Genomic DNA, 15,273 nt, shown 5'->3' with positions numbered 1-15,273 from the left:
CCAAATAAATCAAAAGCTTAGCAAACACCATCTACATAATCACACGGCTATTAAAAAGAAACGTAAGATCAAAGATCATCCATCCGTGTTTAAAGACTGAATGTCTTCTTTGGCCAAAGTAAGTAATGCCTTTCCCTGATTCTTACAGACATATTAAAATCGTAACGAATGAATCAAAGTACTTCCAGCCTACGGAACTTCATGACTTGCCTTTCTTCATCATGGAAATGAGAAAGTTAAACTAAGCCTCTTCCAAGTTCTCTTTGTCTGGACTGAGATGTCTCCAAACACAGTTACACTGTCCTGTTTGTCTGTGTGTGCCCCCCTCTGCTTGGCGCCTATCACATCACAGACGCAATAATTAAAAAAAAAAGTCGTAAAGATCCTCAAAATTACATTTTAATGGCTTGTGATCCAAGGTGTTAGTCACAGTTCAGATGATTCCATATATAAAAATAGACCAAGTGTCATCAGCAAGATGCTCTTTAAATATCTGATTGAGGCAAACCAACCTCAGAGTGGAGGCTTTTCTTCCCCCCTGGTGTCGGTCCGCATCCATCCATTCATTCAGGAAGTATTTGCTGAATATCTTTTCAAGAACCAGGCCTTTAAGCCATTATAAAGTCTTTTATTGGATATGCCCGACACATGTTTTACCACCTTTGGTTTCTGAATGTTTCATAAAGAATTATGAAAGGCCAGGTTTGGGCGCACACTTTTAATTCCAGCACTCAGGAGGCAGAGGGAGGCGGATCTCTGTGAGTTGGAGGCCAGTCTGGTATACATAGCTAGTTATAGGATAGTCAGGGCTACACAGATAACCCTGTCTCAAAACAAAACAAAAAAAAACATGAATGAATTAAATTGGTAAGCCCAGTGGTGGCGGCACATGCTTGCATGCCTTTGATCCCAGCATTCAGGAAGCAGAGACAGGCAGGTTTGAGGCTAGCCTGGTCTACGGAGCAAGTTCCAGGATAGGAGCCAAAGCTACAGAGAAACCCTGTCTCAAAAAACAAAAACAGAAACAAAACAAAACAACAGCAACAAAAGAATTAAATTGTTCACCTAATCAGGCTTTGAACTTGGCTCTGGGAATGTACTATCAGTAAAGCAAATTTATTATCACAGTATAGAGGAATTGTAGGTAGAAGATGTTAGGGACTGGAAAGTTAGCACAGTGGGAAGATGAAGGTTTAGGATACACAAGGTATTGATTTGAATCCCTTCCCAAAGCCATTCTAGAATAAATGGAATTTAGTATAGAACAAATTTTCCCTAACACAATCAACAGAGGTTGCTGGCAGCTAAGTTCACAAAATAAACCATCTCCAAATCCAAACCATGGCTTCTCAGCAAAGCTGGGTGGGTGTTTTTCCCTGAAAATTGAGCCTGGCCAGTGCCAGGAGCAAAAGGATTCTACTTTCTTTGTGTTGGTGGTGGTTTTTCTGAGGCAGGGTTTTTCTCTGTAGCCCTGACTAGCTTGGAAGTCACTCTATAGACCAGGGTAGCCTCTACCTCATAGAGATCCACCTGCCTCTGCCTCCCGAGTGCTGGGATTAAAGGTGTAGGTCACCACTGCCCACCCTGGGTCCTACTTTCTAACAGGGGCATAAGTGTGGATTTGGAGCTAGAACTCCAGATGGTAATATTCCATCTTTCGTGTGGACTGAGTAGAAAAGAAGTCATCCTGCCTCTCCATGGACTTGATGACCAGGGGGCAGAGGTGTGGGACAGGGAGAGGGCTGTCTGCTGCCCCTTTCTTCACTTAGCCATCCTGCATGATCTAAATTCCATTTAAAACATAACTTGGGGCCACTGAGACGGATTCAAAGGTCAAAGCACTTGCTGCCCGAGCTCAGCGACCTGAGTTCAATCCCCAAACCCACCAGAGGCAAGAACTGACTCCCTAACGTTGTCCTCTGACTCACATACATGCATATGTGTTTGCATGAACAGAGGCGCACAGGCATACGTGCAATGTGTACACACATGTTCCAATACTGTACTGGCTGGTTTGGCGTGTCAGCTGAGGAAGGAGCCTCAGCTGAGGAAATGCCTCCTTGAGGTCCTGCTGTAAGGCACTTTCTCAATTAGATCAAGTGGGGAGGGCCCAGCTTCCAGCCCCCAGCCCGTGGTGGGTGGTACCATCCCTGGGCTGGTTGGCTTGGACTCTATAAAAGAGCAGGCTGAGAAAGCCACTGAAGCAAGCCAGTAAGCAGTACCTCTCTGCGTCCTCTGCTTCAGTTCCTGCCTTCAGGTTCCTACCCTGTTTGAGTTCCTGTCCTGACGTCCTTCAACAATGAAGAGCGATGCTGAAGTGTAAGCCAAATCAACAGTTTCCTCCCCAACTTGCTTGGTCATATTGTTTCATCACAGCAATAGAAAACCCTAACTAAGACAAATACTAACAAACAAAATTATAATTTTTAGCTATTTAGGCCAAGTGTAGTGATCCACATCTATAATCCTAGCTCTTGAGAGGTAGGAGCAGGAAGCTAGCCACTTCAAGACTAACTTGAGCTACATTGACCATCCCCCCAAAAGCCAACACAACAAAAACAAAACAAAAAACAACAAAAGCTGGAGACACAGCTATGGCCGGGCACAATCCTCTTTACCAAAACAAGCAATGGCTTGGAAGACGTGTGTGAGGGTGTGTGTGTGTGAGGGACTCAGTAAAGAAACTGCTGAGATAGTAACCGAGTTATCAGGAAGAAGGTTCTTTTGTTTTCCCAAGACAGGGTTCTCAGTGTAGCAGCCTTGGCTACCCAGGAACTCAGTTTGCAGACCAGACTGGCCTTGAACTCAAGAGACCAGCCTGCTTTAATCTCTTTTCATCTCTGAAGAAGAAAGGCGTGTGCCGAAACACCCAGCAGGTTGAAGGTTTTTACTTGTGATAAGAGAAAGAACATCCAAAGGCACCAGGAAGAGTCCAGAGCAGAGGAAAAGAGAAAGAGATCTGACATGACCAGGGCTAGGGAAGGCAGAGCGTGGAAGAGAATAAATAGTGGGGACCATGAGATGCAAGAGGTAGAGAATAGAGCACAAGAGAGAGCAAGAGGGTAACAGAAATAGAAAGCTGAGGTGGACAAATCAAGTGGATTATAAAGAGGACAAGTAAGTGGGGAGAAGCCAGGGCCAGATGCTAGTGTGGGCTTTGAAATGCCTAACAGGTACTTGTGATACTGAAGGAGCCTACAGGCCAGCATGGACTCTGATAGTCGGAGAGCCTCCACAGGTGAGTGTCAATGACTAGCTGAAGAGGGAGATGAAAACCCAGTTCCTCACGAGTTCTCGAGGAACGCTGGCTTTTCCCTAAGGGCTAGAACACCTGGAGTCCAGCTGGAGTTCATCAGGGCCTGAGACCCAACTAAAGGGTGGGGGAGGAGAGAGCAAAACTTTAAAGGAGAATAGTCAATGAGCTTATTGATTTTCTTCTCTTTGCAACTCAGACGTTGTTAGAAGATGACACAGAGGTTGGGTTATATTGGGTCATTTGTCTATCTGTATCGAGTCAATTTGGGTCATGGGGTTGCCATCAGAAGACTAGATGACCCCTAGGAGGCTACTCTCTCGCCCTGACATGTGCTGAGGAGGTAGAAGCAGTTGTCAGAGGAGAAAAAGTTATTTCAAAAAGTGGAGACGTACTCACAAATGGTTTTCTTGTCTTCGTTTCTGGACGGGGTCACCAGTTAGACCAGATGTAGCCTTGACTTTATAGAGAACCTCGTGCCTCTGTGTCCTGAGTGCTGGGATTAAAGGTGTGCCCCAGCTAAAGATATTTAATCTTAGTCTCAGGTGCCCGTGGACCACACAGCCTTTAATTCCATTCCCATCATGGAGAAGTCTTCAGCCAGTCCCTCCTTTTTCTATGCACCCTCATTTTCCTATGATTTTTCTGGAGCAAAGGCATTTTCAGCCACTTGGCAATTATTTGAGATGACTCAGAGCAGAAGTTAGACAGTTTTGCAATGCAACTTAAGAATCCCATATCCCAAAATCTGAAACCTGAATTGGTCCAGAATCTGAAATGTTTTTAACACTGACTGGATGCACAGGTGGGAAAAGTCCATGCCACAAGTCTCATTTCATGTTAAAATTGTTGGAAATATTATATGAAGCTACTATCATACATGTCGGAGCCCTATGGGAACCTTAAATCAGTTTTGCCTTGGCATAGATCCCATCCCAAAATATTATGGCTATGCAAATATTTCAAAATCTAAACTCCTCTGAAACCAGATACTGTCGTGAAATATTTTAACTGGACAAAGATGTGTTACATTTGTCCAAGCTGTGGATTACCTTAACTGTGTAAAGGTGTGTTACTTTTGTTTATGCTGCATTTGTAGAATGATGGAAGGATGTGTTAAATTATGTAAAGATGTGTTTCACCTTGCCTGCCTAAGGCACCTGATTGACCCATAGCTAGGCAGAGAAAGAACAGGCAGGGCTGCCTGGCAGAGAGGATAAATAGGAGGAGATATCTAGGCTCACTGAAGGGAGGAGAAACTAGAGGGGGAAGAAAATAGGGGAGACGCCCCGGGGGCAAGAAGCCAGGCAAACAGCAGACACAAGAAGTGAAAGATTTACAAAAGAAAGGTACCCGCCCCAGGCAAAAACTAGCTGAGAGAAACAGGTTAGTTTAAGATAAAGAGTTAACCACCACGCCTAAGGTAGGCCAAGCATTCAAAACTAATTAGTCTTTGGGAGGTGATCTGTGGCCCAAAAGAGAAAGTCTGGTATAAGAAGCACCTGGACCTCAAGCTTTTCTTGTGGGCTCCTCAGCCTGTACTACATGTCTATACTAAGTGTGGCTCTCCACCACTCCAGTGAAACACTACAGTGTATAAAATGTTGATCCTGAGAAGACAGAGACCAGGAATCATTAGCTGCAAACGCAAGTACTGTGCCCCCTTCACGGCTGATATTTACCAGCTTCAAAGGCTTGCTTCTTTGAGAGCAGTTATCCCATCGGGAAACGGACTTCGTGGACACAGAAGCCTTTCGCAACAGCCCAATCCATTTTTATCTGTTATATATAGGTCTCCAATTAGATTCCCATCTCAGGCAAATAGCCATGATAATTTAAATTAATTTTGAGTAGCTTGAAGCTGACAGCCCTAGCATTAGAATAAATGCTTTTGTTACGGAGGTAGGAGGTAATTTATTTACATGCTGCTGGGAGCTGCCTCTCTCCTGAATTGCCTTTCAGCCAAGTCATGCAGTCTCAAAAGAGGTGACAAACTTAGAAAGGGATGGGAAGTGGTCCAGAATCTTCCTGAGCCTTACCTGGGGTCTTTCCGTGCAGTCTCCTGGTTGGAGGGATGTTTGCTGGCATAATGATGGGAGAAGTGGTATTTCACTTCCCTACTGATCAAGGAAGGTTCCTGGAGAGGGGCAGTGTTCCAGGAGATGTGTGTGTGTGTGTACACAATGTGAGGGAAGTTACACTGGGAGAAAGGAGGTATTTGGTTCCTAAAACATCCCTGCATCTGACAAATATTCGTGGGCCTTTCTGGCAAGGCTAGCTGTTGTAACTCCAAGTTTTTGTTTTTCTCCTCTTCTCCCAGGTGTGAATGAGCCCAGGCACGATGCTGCCACTGCTGAAGACACAGCTGATTTCCATGTCATCTGCATGAACCCTGCTGTGAAATGAACCAAGCAAGGACTTGTCGGGTGCTCCCTCCCCTCCCTTGCTGAGCACTCGGGAGCTGTTGTTCCAGGGTGGTTTTAATTGTGTCCTGTCCTCTCGCCAAGGCAAACATCCCAGTCTCCGAGGAGGCCTCCCCAAGCTTGTCAGCCGGCCCGAACGTGAACATGGGCAGAGCTGACGATGGCGAGCGTGCCCAAGGGACATGGGTCCCCCTGGGGTCCCGTTTCCAGAAGCAGGACCTCTCATGATGCTGGTGTCTGGGAGTGAGCACCATGCCCATCACCCAGGACAATGCCCAGCTGCACCTGCCCCTCCTGTACGAGTGGCTGCAGAACAGCCTGCGGGAGGGAGCGGACAGCCCCGAGCAGCGGCTCTGCCAGGCGGCCATCCAGAAGCTGCAGGAGTACATCCAGCTGAACTTGGCTGTGGATGAGAGTATAGTCCCACCCGATCACAGTCCCCCAGAGATGGAGATCTGCACAGTGTACCTCACCAAGCAGCTGGGGGACACTGAAACTGTGGGGCTCAGTTTTGGGAACATCCCTGTTTTCGGCGACTATGGTGACAAGCGCCGAGGGGGCAAGAAGAGGAAAACCCACCAGGGTCCAGTGCTGGACGTGGGCTGCATCTGGGTGACGGAGCTGAGGAAGAACAGCCCAGCCGGCAAGAGTGGCAAAGTCCGGCTCCGCGATGAGATCCTCTCCCTGAACGGACAGCTGATGGTCGGAGTTGACGTCAGTGGGGCCAGGTAAGCCGGAAGATCGCGCCGGCCAGCGTATGGCTCACTTACATCTTAGTTCTTTTTAACTTTTTATTTGGGGCTGAACTTATAGACTTATGCGTCCCCTGGCAAGAAGCCAGTGGCTTTTATCCCCTCCAGGAAAACAGTGACTCCTGGGCTCCTAGTGCCTCATAACATCCCAGCAATTACAGCAGATAACAAGGAAACTTGATTTCTAATCTTGCTTCCTAGAAATCTCATTTATTGAGCAGCATCTACTGTAGTGGACGTTGTCAGTAGGTCATTGAATAACTGGTTGGTTGTATTTTCTTTTTATTTTCTTTTCCATTCATAAGAGCACCTAGACTCAAGGCATTTCTCTTTCCCCAAACTTTGGGTTAAAAAGGAAATAAACACCATGTAAAACTAACATAAGAAGTATCCCATTGAGCTAGATGATGTTATTCAGCCCAGCATCTCACTGGCAACAGAATCCCAAGGCTGTGGTCCAGGAATAGTTTCATCTGAGCATCACTTCATCTGCCACAGGCACAGGACTCCCATAGACTCAAAGTACAGACGCCCATCCTGGCATCCTTGTACTTTCTACCTGTCCTACAGTATAAGAAGTTCAGACGGGACAGTTGTGTTGTTTCCATGGTGAATCAGCTTCCCAGAGCCATGGTCAGGCTCGGAGATAGGCTGGAGGGACTCGAGGTACTCTGAATAGCTGTCATGGTTACAGTTCACCCCAGTGAAAAGATGAAGCCTGAAATCAGCCATGGTGAAAGCTACAGGGTGGAGTCTAGGGGCAACTCCATGCCCATTTTCAGTTGCCACCTAGTATCAGTGTCCATGGTATTCAGAGGTCCCTACACAGTACTGCTACACGAGGCTCCATGTCCAGGGTTTTTATGGGGGTTGGTCATGTGGTACTGACCTTAGTCACCTCGTCTCTAGCTCCTCCAGTGGTAAATTAATACCATGTGGGCCAGAGCTCCCACATAAACCACATGGTTAGTATAAGCCCTTATGGCATTGCCCTGATACAGGAGGTATTCTCCTTGCACGGGATATTCCAAGGGCTTATATGTTGCATCCCAGGGCTGGTCAGAAACCAGTTTTCCCTTGGCATGTATGTGGGTTGAATGCCTCAGACCTGAGTTCATACACTCCTGTGCACCTGGACTCCTAGGCACCCATTCATGGCTTCATAACAACCCAGACGTTAACAGTGGAAGACGAGGAGATGGGCTTGATATTGCCAAGGTTAACTTCCTGGCCTTTTTTTGAAGATTTAAAAGGTGCACCACTTATTGAGTTAGTGTCTACCAGAGAGGGCAGCTGCCAGCCAGTACCTAACTCAGTACTTAATCACGTGTCTATATGAGAAGTTTAACCTCTATCACATTCAACTTGGGCAAGATTACCCAAGTAGGAGACAGAACTGGGATTTGAACCCAGCTAAGTCGAGCTCCACAATTTATGCTCCTAACTACAGTGTTACATCTGTAGTCTTGTTGTTTCCAGGATTCCCAGTGAATACCAAAGTCCAGGAATGCTCAAGTCCTTTGTACAAATGATGTATTTGCCTCTAAAGTATGCACATCCTTCTGAATGCTATGATCGCTAGACTATTACAATAACCAATACAATGCAAATAGCTCTTAGCTATTATACGGTGTTGTTCGTGAAATAGTAATAGCTCAGTACAAATCCGAAGTGTCTTCCTGTTAGTACTTCAGTCCACAGTTCCTTTCCTTTTCAGATGCAGGGTCCATGTATATGGAAAGCTATTGCTGGGATTTTAAAAGGTTTTAAGTGTTTTCAAGATCTTTTTTTCCCATTCATTATAACTGACGCTTTCTACTTTGCTATATGGGGATTTGTCCTGAGAGGTGTTGAGTAGGAGCTGGTGTTCTACTGAGACCCCCATGAACCACTTCAGGTTTTGGCAGCCTCTTGATCCCAGGGTCTGTAAGCCAAGTATTTTGGGGGCCAGTATACCAACTTCATATCTGTCTGCTAACAATGAGTCATATCTAATATAAGAAACTCTTTGGGCCATCTGGTCTACCTGTCTTGAGTTTATTTCTGAATTCCAAATTGTTTTATGTGATGGTATAGGCTGAATTGCACCTTCCCCCAATTCTTATGTTGAAGTCCTAGTCTCCAGTGCCTCAGAATACAGACTCATTCAGAAGTAAGACAACTGCACATGTCGTTAAGATGAGGTCATACGGAAGTGGGGGTGGCTAATGCAATGTGATTGTTGTCCTTATCAAAAGCTAAGTTGGACACAGACATTCAGGGGAAAAGACATGTCAAAATGAGTTATGCTGCAACGTGCCAAAGAACTGCCAGGAGCTAAGAGAGAAGTGAAGCAAGTTTGTCCCCAGCACCAGGGGAAACCGGCTCTGCTAACCCCTTGATCTTGTGCCTCTAGTCTCTAGAGCGGTGGTAAGATTTTTAAGTTTCTGTTTCTTAAGCCAGTCAGCTTATGGTACTTAGTTACAACAGTGTTGGTGAAGCTAACATGGGTGGTACTTGAGGGCTCTCTTCATGTTACGTAAAACTCTCTGGTAAACTTTATGTGTTTTGGAGGAGGATACTTTAAGAGTTTTATGTGTTGAGTGTGGGAGGAACAGGTGCAAAGTATAAAAGATGAGGTCATGGCTGCTTATTTCAAAATTACACCCATAGCCATGGGTGGCTTTGACAGCCTTCTTGTATGGACTCACACACCTCCAGAATGGAACCCAGGCCTGAAGGAGCCTCCACTATGGTTGGTACTATCGTGGTCCACAGTTTGTTTCTAGGTGCCCCAAGAAATTTTTGAGGGGTGATAGCTTCTTCCAGCTGTGAACTTCAGAGAATATCCTGGAAGAGTGGGGAGTATCAGTCACACATGGTATCACCACCCCCTCCCCCGATAGCTGGTAACCCATGGGAGAACCTCTGTTTATAAGATCATGGTCACCAATCTGGGAAAGATGGGATTTTCTGAACTGTTCCGTTTACTCCTGTGTTGTGCAGGAAGAAATGGGGAAGGTTTTTAGATTAGCTCCTACAGGGTATATTTCGTAGCCCTAGTCACTCACTCCTCCACTAGCTCTCTAGAAGTAAACCAGATTTGTTTCCCGGGGGGCAGATCATTCCAAATTGGCAACAAAACATGGAATTTAAGATGGAACCCACACACCCAAACAAATAAAACTTTTCTTAAAAGAAGGGTCCACGTTTCACTTTTAAAATGTGTTTTTTTCCCCCGAAAGTTAACTTCAGAGAATTTTATAGGTTAATAAACGTGAACAGAGCCCCAGTGCAGAGGACACGGGCCTTCTAGGGAGTCGCTCTGGCTTCCAGAAACCTTGTGACTCTTAAGTCAGTTCCCTTGGCACAGGAGGCCGACTCTGTTTTCCTAATAAGAGCTGCACGGTGGGTGAGAGAATGTGACTTATGGGCCCACGACTGTGAAGCTGCACAAGGATGTCGCTCAGTCCGGAGTACCTTTAAGCACCCCACCCATTCCCTCGGGGAACCTGAACCCAGGGCACACACCACAACGGAGTAAAGGCTTTTGAGTTTGAGAAAGTCTCAAACTCTGCCACAGCTCAGTCACAAGAGACACAAGGATAGTGGCGTCACAGTGAGCCCATTGATCCAGACAGTCCCTATCCCTGTACTGATGGGCTATATCCTATACATGCATATTCATGGCATAGGCTAGCATGTGTTATGTGTAGGAAGTACTATTAAAATAGGACAATCATAACAAACTACTTCAATGGGTTATTTGAATGCGCCTTCATTCTCAAAATATCTTACTGTGTTATACATCTTGAGCATCTTGGCCACAAATACCTAAAACTGTGTGGTGGGCTTCTGTATTATGTAGCTGCAATGGACTTGGTGCTGGCCACTTAACTCAAAGGGACACTGACCCACGCAGGCACAGGGATCAGCCTTTCAGTCCCCTAGCCAGATAGCACCTGTGTGTTCCTGGAGTGTGAGCAGTCTGTGGTCCCACTGGGTAAATGTGGCCCTGCCAGACTTACGGTGACAGACCACGTGGCCCAGGAGCATGCTTTGCAATCAAGACTAGCTGAGAGTCAGCCCTAGTTAGAAGCAGCCTTCAGTCCCCTCTGCCTCGAAATCACGTGGGGAAATAAATTTAGGGTTGGTACAAGCTTAGACTCTGGTTACCCATGGCAACCTTGAGTTCTGTCTGGATTAAAGCAGATTTAGGCAGAGTGTCAAGAGGCTACGAGAAGGTGTTACTTGGAGAAAACGCGTGCAGGAGGTAATGTAGTAGGAGACCAAGGGGGGGGGGAGAATCTCCAATTATAGCTTTATAATATGGTCCCTAGAGCCACTCGGTGCAGGGTCTTGTCTCCCTGCATCTGTATCCAGAGGCACCCAGCGCTCCATGTGAGACTATATATAGAGAGTAAGAGGTGGTCACCTTGATGACCTAGAGATATTAAGGAAAGGTTAAATTATACTCGGCATGCTCTCTAAGAAGCCAGAGAAGTGTGTGACACACTTTAGAAAAATTTCCATTGCAGAAGGTTAAAAGGAAAACAAGTTTCAGCATTTAAAATTCAATTATCTGGAAAATTCGCCATGTGGAATAGCCCATTCCCCCGAGCATGTAGGGTGAAGAAAGTGGCCTATGACCCATGTCGGTGGATTTCCTTCTCAGCCTGCTTTCTTTCCATGCAAGTCCATTTCATGACTTGGTTTCTGGAAACTCTCTCAGGTTTGTTCATGTCCTGTCGTCTTGTACCACAGAAGAAACCGAGGCTCAGAAGTGCTTTCCCGAGAACGCGTATCTTCACAGGCATCAAATTTGTGTCCTTTGAATCGGATTCTAGAACCTTTTTTCCTTCAACTGCGTAAATAGTAACAAATGGCGTTAGGATAGTTCTCTGTGGTTTATGATCAAAACAATAGAAAATTAAGTGTTCCTCATGTTTGGTAAATGAGTGGTGATAACATCTAGAACTTTTTGTCTCAGAGTATAGCTTATAGTAACTTCATGACAAGGATCATTGAGACCACGGAGGAGGAACACCCAGCTTGCTTTCTGCCTCTCAGTTCCCAACTGCCACCCTGTCAAGGCCATGGAGAATCTGAGAGCCGTCGTCTGCCACCTTGTGGTTGAACTCAAGCACTGAGAGAGAAAGTGCTGGGGGTTGTCTGTCCCCTGAGCTGAGGGCTTCACAGCTGTGCTGCTCAGGTGGCAATTAAGGCAGGCAGTCGGAGCTCTCTGTAGAATCGCACGCCTGAACCGTGCCGAACCATCAGAATGGGAACAGGACACTGTGTTCTTCTAACATTCATTCCTGACCCCCGGGTTCCCACAGAAAATGAGACACTGAGTCATGTGACCCACCCTGCTGAGCTCCTCAAGACTGATGAGGAGGGAGTTTCTCTATTTTAACTCCAGCCACTGAGAAGCAGCGAGTCTTTTAAGGGAAGTCAGTAACTGCAGTTTCTAGCACTGCACTGGCTGGCGGGGTGAGTATGTCCTTGGAGAAAGCTGGGCGGTATTGGCACACCCTCATTCACAGCCATTTATTGAGTGACGTTTTAGGGTCCACATTTCTTGGTTTTTTGAGACCACTAACTCACTATGGAGCAGAGGCTGACCTTTAGCCTCAGACACTTCTTGCCTCTCCCTCATGAGTGCTGAGACCACAGGCGGGTACCACCACTCCTGCTTTATGTGGTGCCGGGGACAGGACCCCAGCGCTGAATCCACTCGATTTTATGAAGGAAGAGGTGGCATAAAAGAGGGTGCTCTCCATGATACAACACCCTGTCCAGAGGCGCTTTCTACACATCTGGCATGACTGCAGAGTTACTAGTTTGACTTTCCTCTCCAGAACCCTTGAGCGGGAACCTTACCTTCTGCTTCATCTTTCATATTTGGGTATTGAACAGGTTTGAGCGTTCATATTCTTTCACTTTTTGGTGCTAAATGTCCCCCACGTGGCATTCATTTTCCCTAGAGGGTCTCTGAAATTCAAGCTTTGGTACCAGGATTACTTCCTACCCCTCCTAGAGACTTCTGGGAGGGAGGCAAGACACCGTGCAGCCTTGCTCACAAAATTAGAAAGCCCAGACTCCCATCTTTATCGATGTTCACTTTGGGTAGCTTCACAGGGCGGAGGGTGGGGGCAATGAAACCTCCTGTTTTAGGGACTTCCCCAGCTGTGAGCCAGGTGTGGCGGTGCACACCTTTAATCTCAGTATTTGGAAGGCAGAGGCAGGTGGATCTCTGAGTTTGAGGCCAGCCTTGATCCACAGAGGGAGTTCCAGAGCAGTCAGGCATCCACAGAGAAATCTTGTTTTGACAGAACAAAACAAAAGCAACAATTTGAGGCTGTAACCCAGTGGCAGCTGACTTGTCTGGCATGGTTAAGACTGTGGATTCAAATCTCCACCCCGCAAAAAATAAATAAAACATATCTTAAATAATTACATGGATATCCTCATACAATTCAGCTTTGAATATGATCTTTCTCCAAAGATTTTGACTATGTGGATTTGACTTACATTACTTAAATATTTGACAGACCGTGACTACTGGTGACTTTCTGGGTGGCCCAGCCTAAGTGTTGAGATGTCCAGAGTAAAGTAGCAAGGGGGCTATTAGGGTTCTCCTAGATAAAAAGGGGTGGGTAGACAGGCCTGCGGTGATGTCTAATCCTCCAGTTCCCCAAACAGAAAAAGGATGATCTTTTATTTGCACTGTCTCCTGAACTTAAATTTAGTTTTTTCCCCCCCTTTGAGGAGGAAGGAGATGAAGGATGAGCTATTTCCATGGCTAAAGTATCTGTTGACTCGGCCCTTGGCCTGGGCATGATGCTAGACAGTGTTAAAGGAACTGGGATTTCTTAGAAAAGCCTTGGCCTTGCCATGGCAGGTGCTATTCACAGGATGAGGCAAGAATGGTTGTAAGGGCGGGAACAGCGGATGGATATCCTTACCCTGACAGACCTCTTTGGATTGTCTCTTGCAGAGCAATCAATAGTATGTCATCGATCTTTATTAGTTTATCTCCTGCTTTACAACGATCGCGTTAAGAGTCAGGACTCCGGGACCCACACTACATGGCTAACCATTAGGTCAGAATGTTCCACCTCCCTCCCGAACCCCAGGTAGGACTCCGGTGCCATTATCTAGGAGACATCCAACGCTTGCTCTTCTTAAGCTGTTGACTCAGGGAGGACGCTACCCCCACTGTCCCCAAGACTGCTAGATTCTAATCATCTAACACAGCGCCACCTGTGCATCAGTTAAATACATAGACAATGTGTGATGTTTCGAAGACAGGTTTTACTATATTGCCCTGTCTAGCTTTCTGAAACACCCTACTTGAGACCAAGCTGAACCCACCCGCCTCAGCTTTCAAGTGCTAGGATTAAAGCCATACATGACAGTGCCCGACAAAGGTTTTATTTTTATTGATGTATCTGCATGTATGTATGCCATGTGTGTGCAGGAGCCAAGGAGGCCAGAAGAGGGGGTTGCCCCTAGAGCTGGGGTGGCAAGTAGTTATCATCTGCCTGGCATGGGTGCTTAGAACCAAACTTAGGCCCCCAGGAAGTGCTGTAATGATGCTTAACCACTCAACCATCTCTCAGCAGAACTTTTAACTTTTAAAATTCTCACTGAGTGTCCTGTTTATTCATTTTAGAGCAATGGTTCTCAACCTATGGGTCGTGATCCCTTTGGGGGTCGCATATCAGACTTCATGATTCATAATAGTAGCATAATGACAGTTATGATGTAGCAACGAAATAATTTTGTGGTTGGGGGTCACCACGACATGAGGAACCGTGTTAAAGACTTTAGGAAGGCTGAGAATCACTGTTTGAGAGCGGCATATTTACAGTTATTAAATCTAATTCATTCCTAGGATACTCAGTTCCTACGTAGGCCACAGATTTTTATTTATGTCCGCAGCAACACTGAGACAGCATTTGAAGAACGGAAGAGCGTGTGTTTCTGCTAGCCTTGTCCTGATCATTTAATGTTTCTCTAACAGGCTAATCTCTGACTACATGTTCAGCTCTGTTGCACTGACTCGACAGGCTTCATCTTGATTCCATCCGACCTGTCTTCTGTACTGTTTGCATTTCCAACTACCTTTCTCCACTGTTTGCATGGGAAGGCTCGCTTGGTCACAGAGCTATTGAACAGAAGGGTGGCAAGCGAGAACTACCTCCATCCCAGAGTTTCCCTCTCTTACCATTCTTGGACTGTCTTTCCAAGAATTCTTTGTTTTTTTTTTGTTTTGTTTTGTTTTTTTTGGAGACAGGGCTTCTCTGTGTAACAGCCCCAGGTGTTCTATCACTAGCTCTGTAGACGAGACTGGGTTTCTATGTAGTCCTGGCTGTCTTACAACTCACTGTGTAGACCAGGCTGGCCTCCTACTCACAGATCCTTTATGCCTCTGCCTTTGGCTGTTTTTGATGCAGGGTTTCACAGTGTTGTTTAAGCTATCTTTGAACTCGAGGCAGTCCTCCTGCCTCAGCCTTCCAAGTCCTGGGATTACGGGCATGTACCACAACACTGACCTTATTCTCGATGGGTACGGTGGTCGATGATGACTTAGGTGAGCATATACTTTTGGTTGCTGACGGGCTTCAGGGCTGTCCTTAACATTTCTTTTGAAAGGCTTCTGAGTCAGCCTCTTTGATCATATTCCTTAGAATGAACATAGTGTGTCCAAGGACATTGTCACCAAGTTTGTCATGAATTGTTTACTCATGTACTCTACCACAAATGATGTGTGGGCTATAGTGTGAGCATTTCTAGATTGGGCACCCTGGTTTACACACATGCTTACTTAATAGACATATGACTTGTTTTATGGAGTGTA

At 46.0% G+C, this 15,273-nt stretch overlaps 1 protein-coding gene across 2 annotated transcripts in view; it reads left to right on the top strand.

The window, feature by feature from the left end:
* The window catches only part of Pdzd2 (PDZ domain containing 2), a 336,232-nt gene that overhangs the window by 121,997 nt on the left and 198,962 nt on the right, over positions 1-15,273 (top strand). For both annotated transcript variants that reach the window (XM_050139075.1, XM_050139076.1), the window contains exon 2: positions 5,574-6,404. In XM_050139075.1, the coding sequence (XP_049995032.1) occupies positions 5,929-6,404 (476 nt within the window). In that variant the 5' untranslated portion in view covers positions 5,574-5,928. The remainder of the gene's footprint in view (positions 1-5,573; positions 6,405-15,273) is intronic.

Source organism: Alexandromys fortis, unplaced genomic scaffold (genome assembly GCF_014885135.2).
Source record: "Alexandromys fortis isolate MF-2015 unplaced genomic scaffold, M_Fortis_MF-2015_v1.1 scaffold_37, whole genome shotgun sequence".
NCBI classification, from domain to species: domain Eukaryota; kingdom Metazoa; phylum Chordata; class Mammalia; order Rodentia; family Cricetidae; genus Alexandromys; species Alexandromys fortis.
The sequence above is the reverse complement of the archived record's forward strand: the minus strand, read 5'-3'. Positions and strand labels throughout refer to the sequence as shown.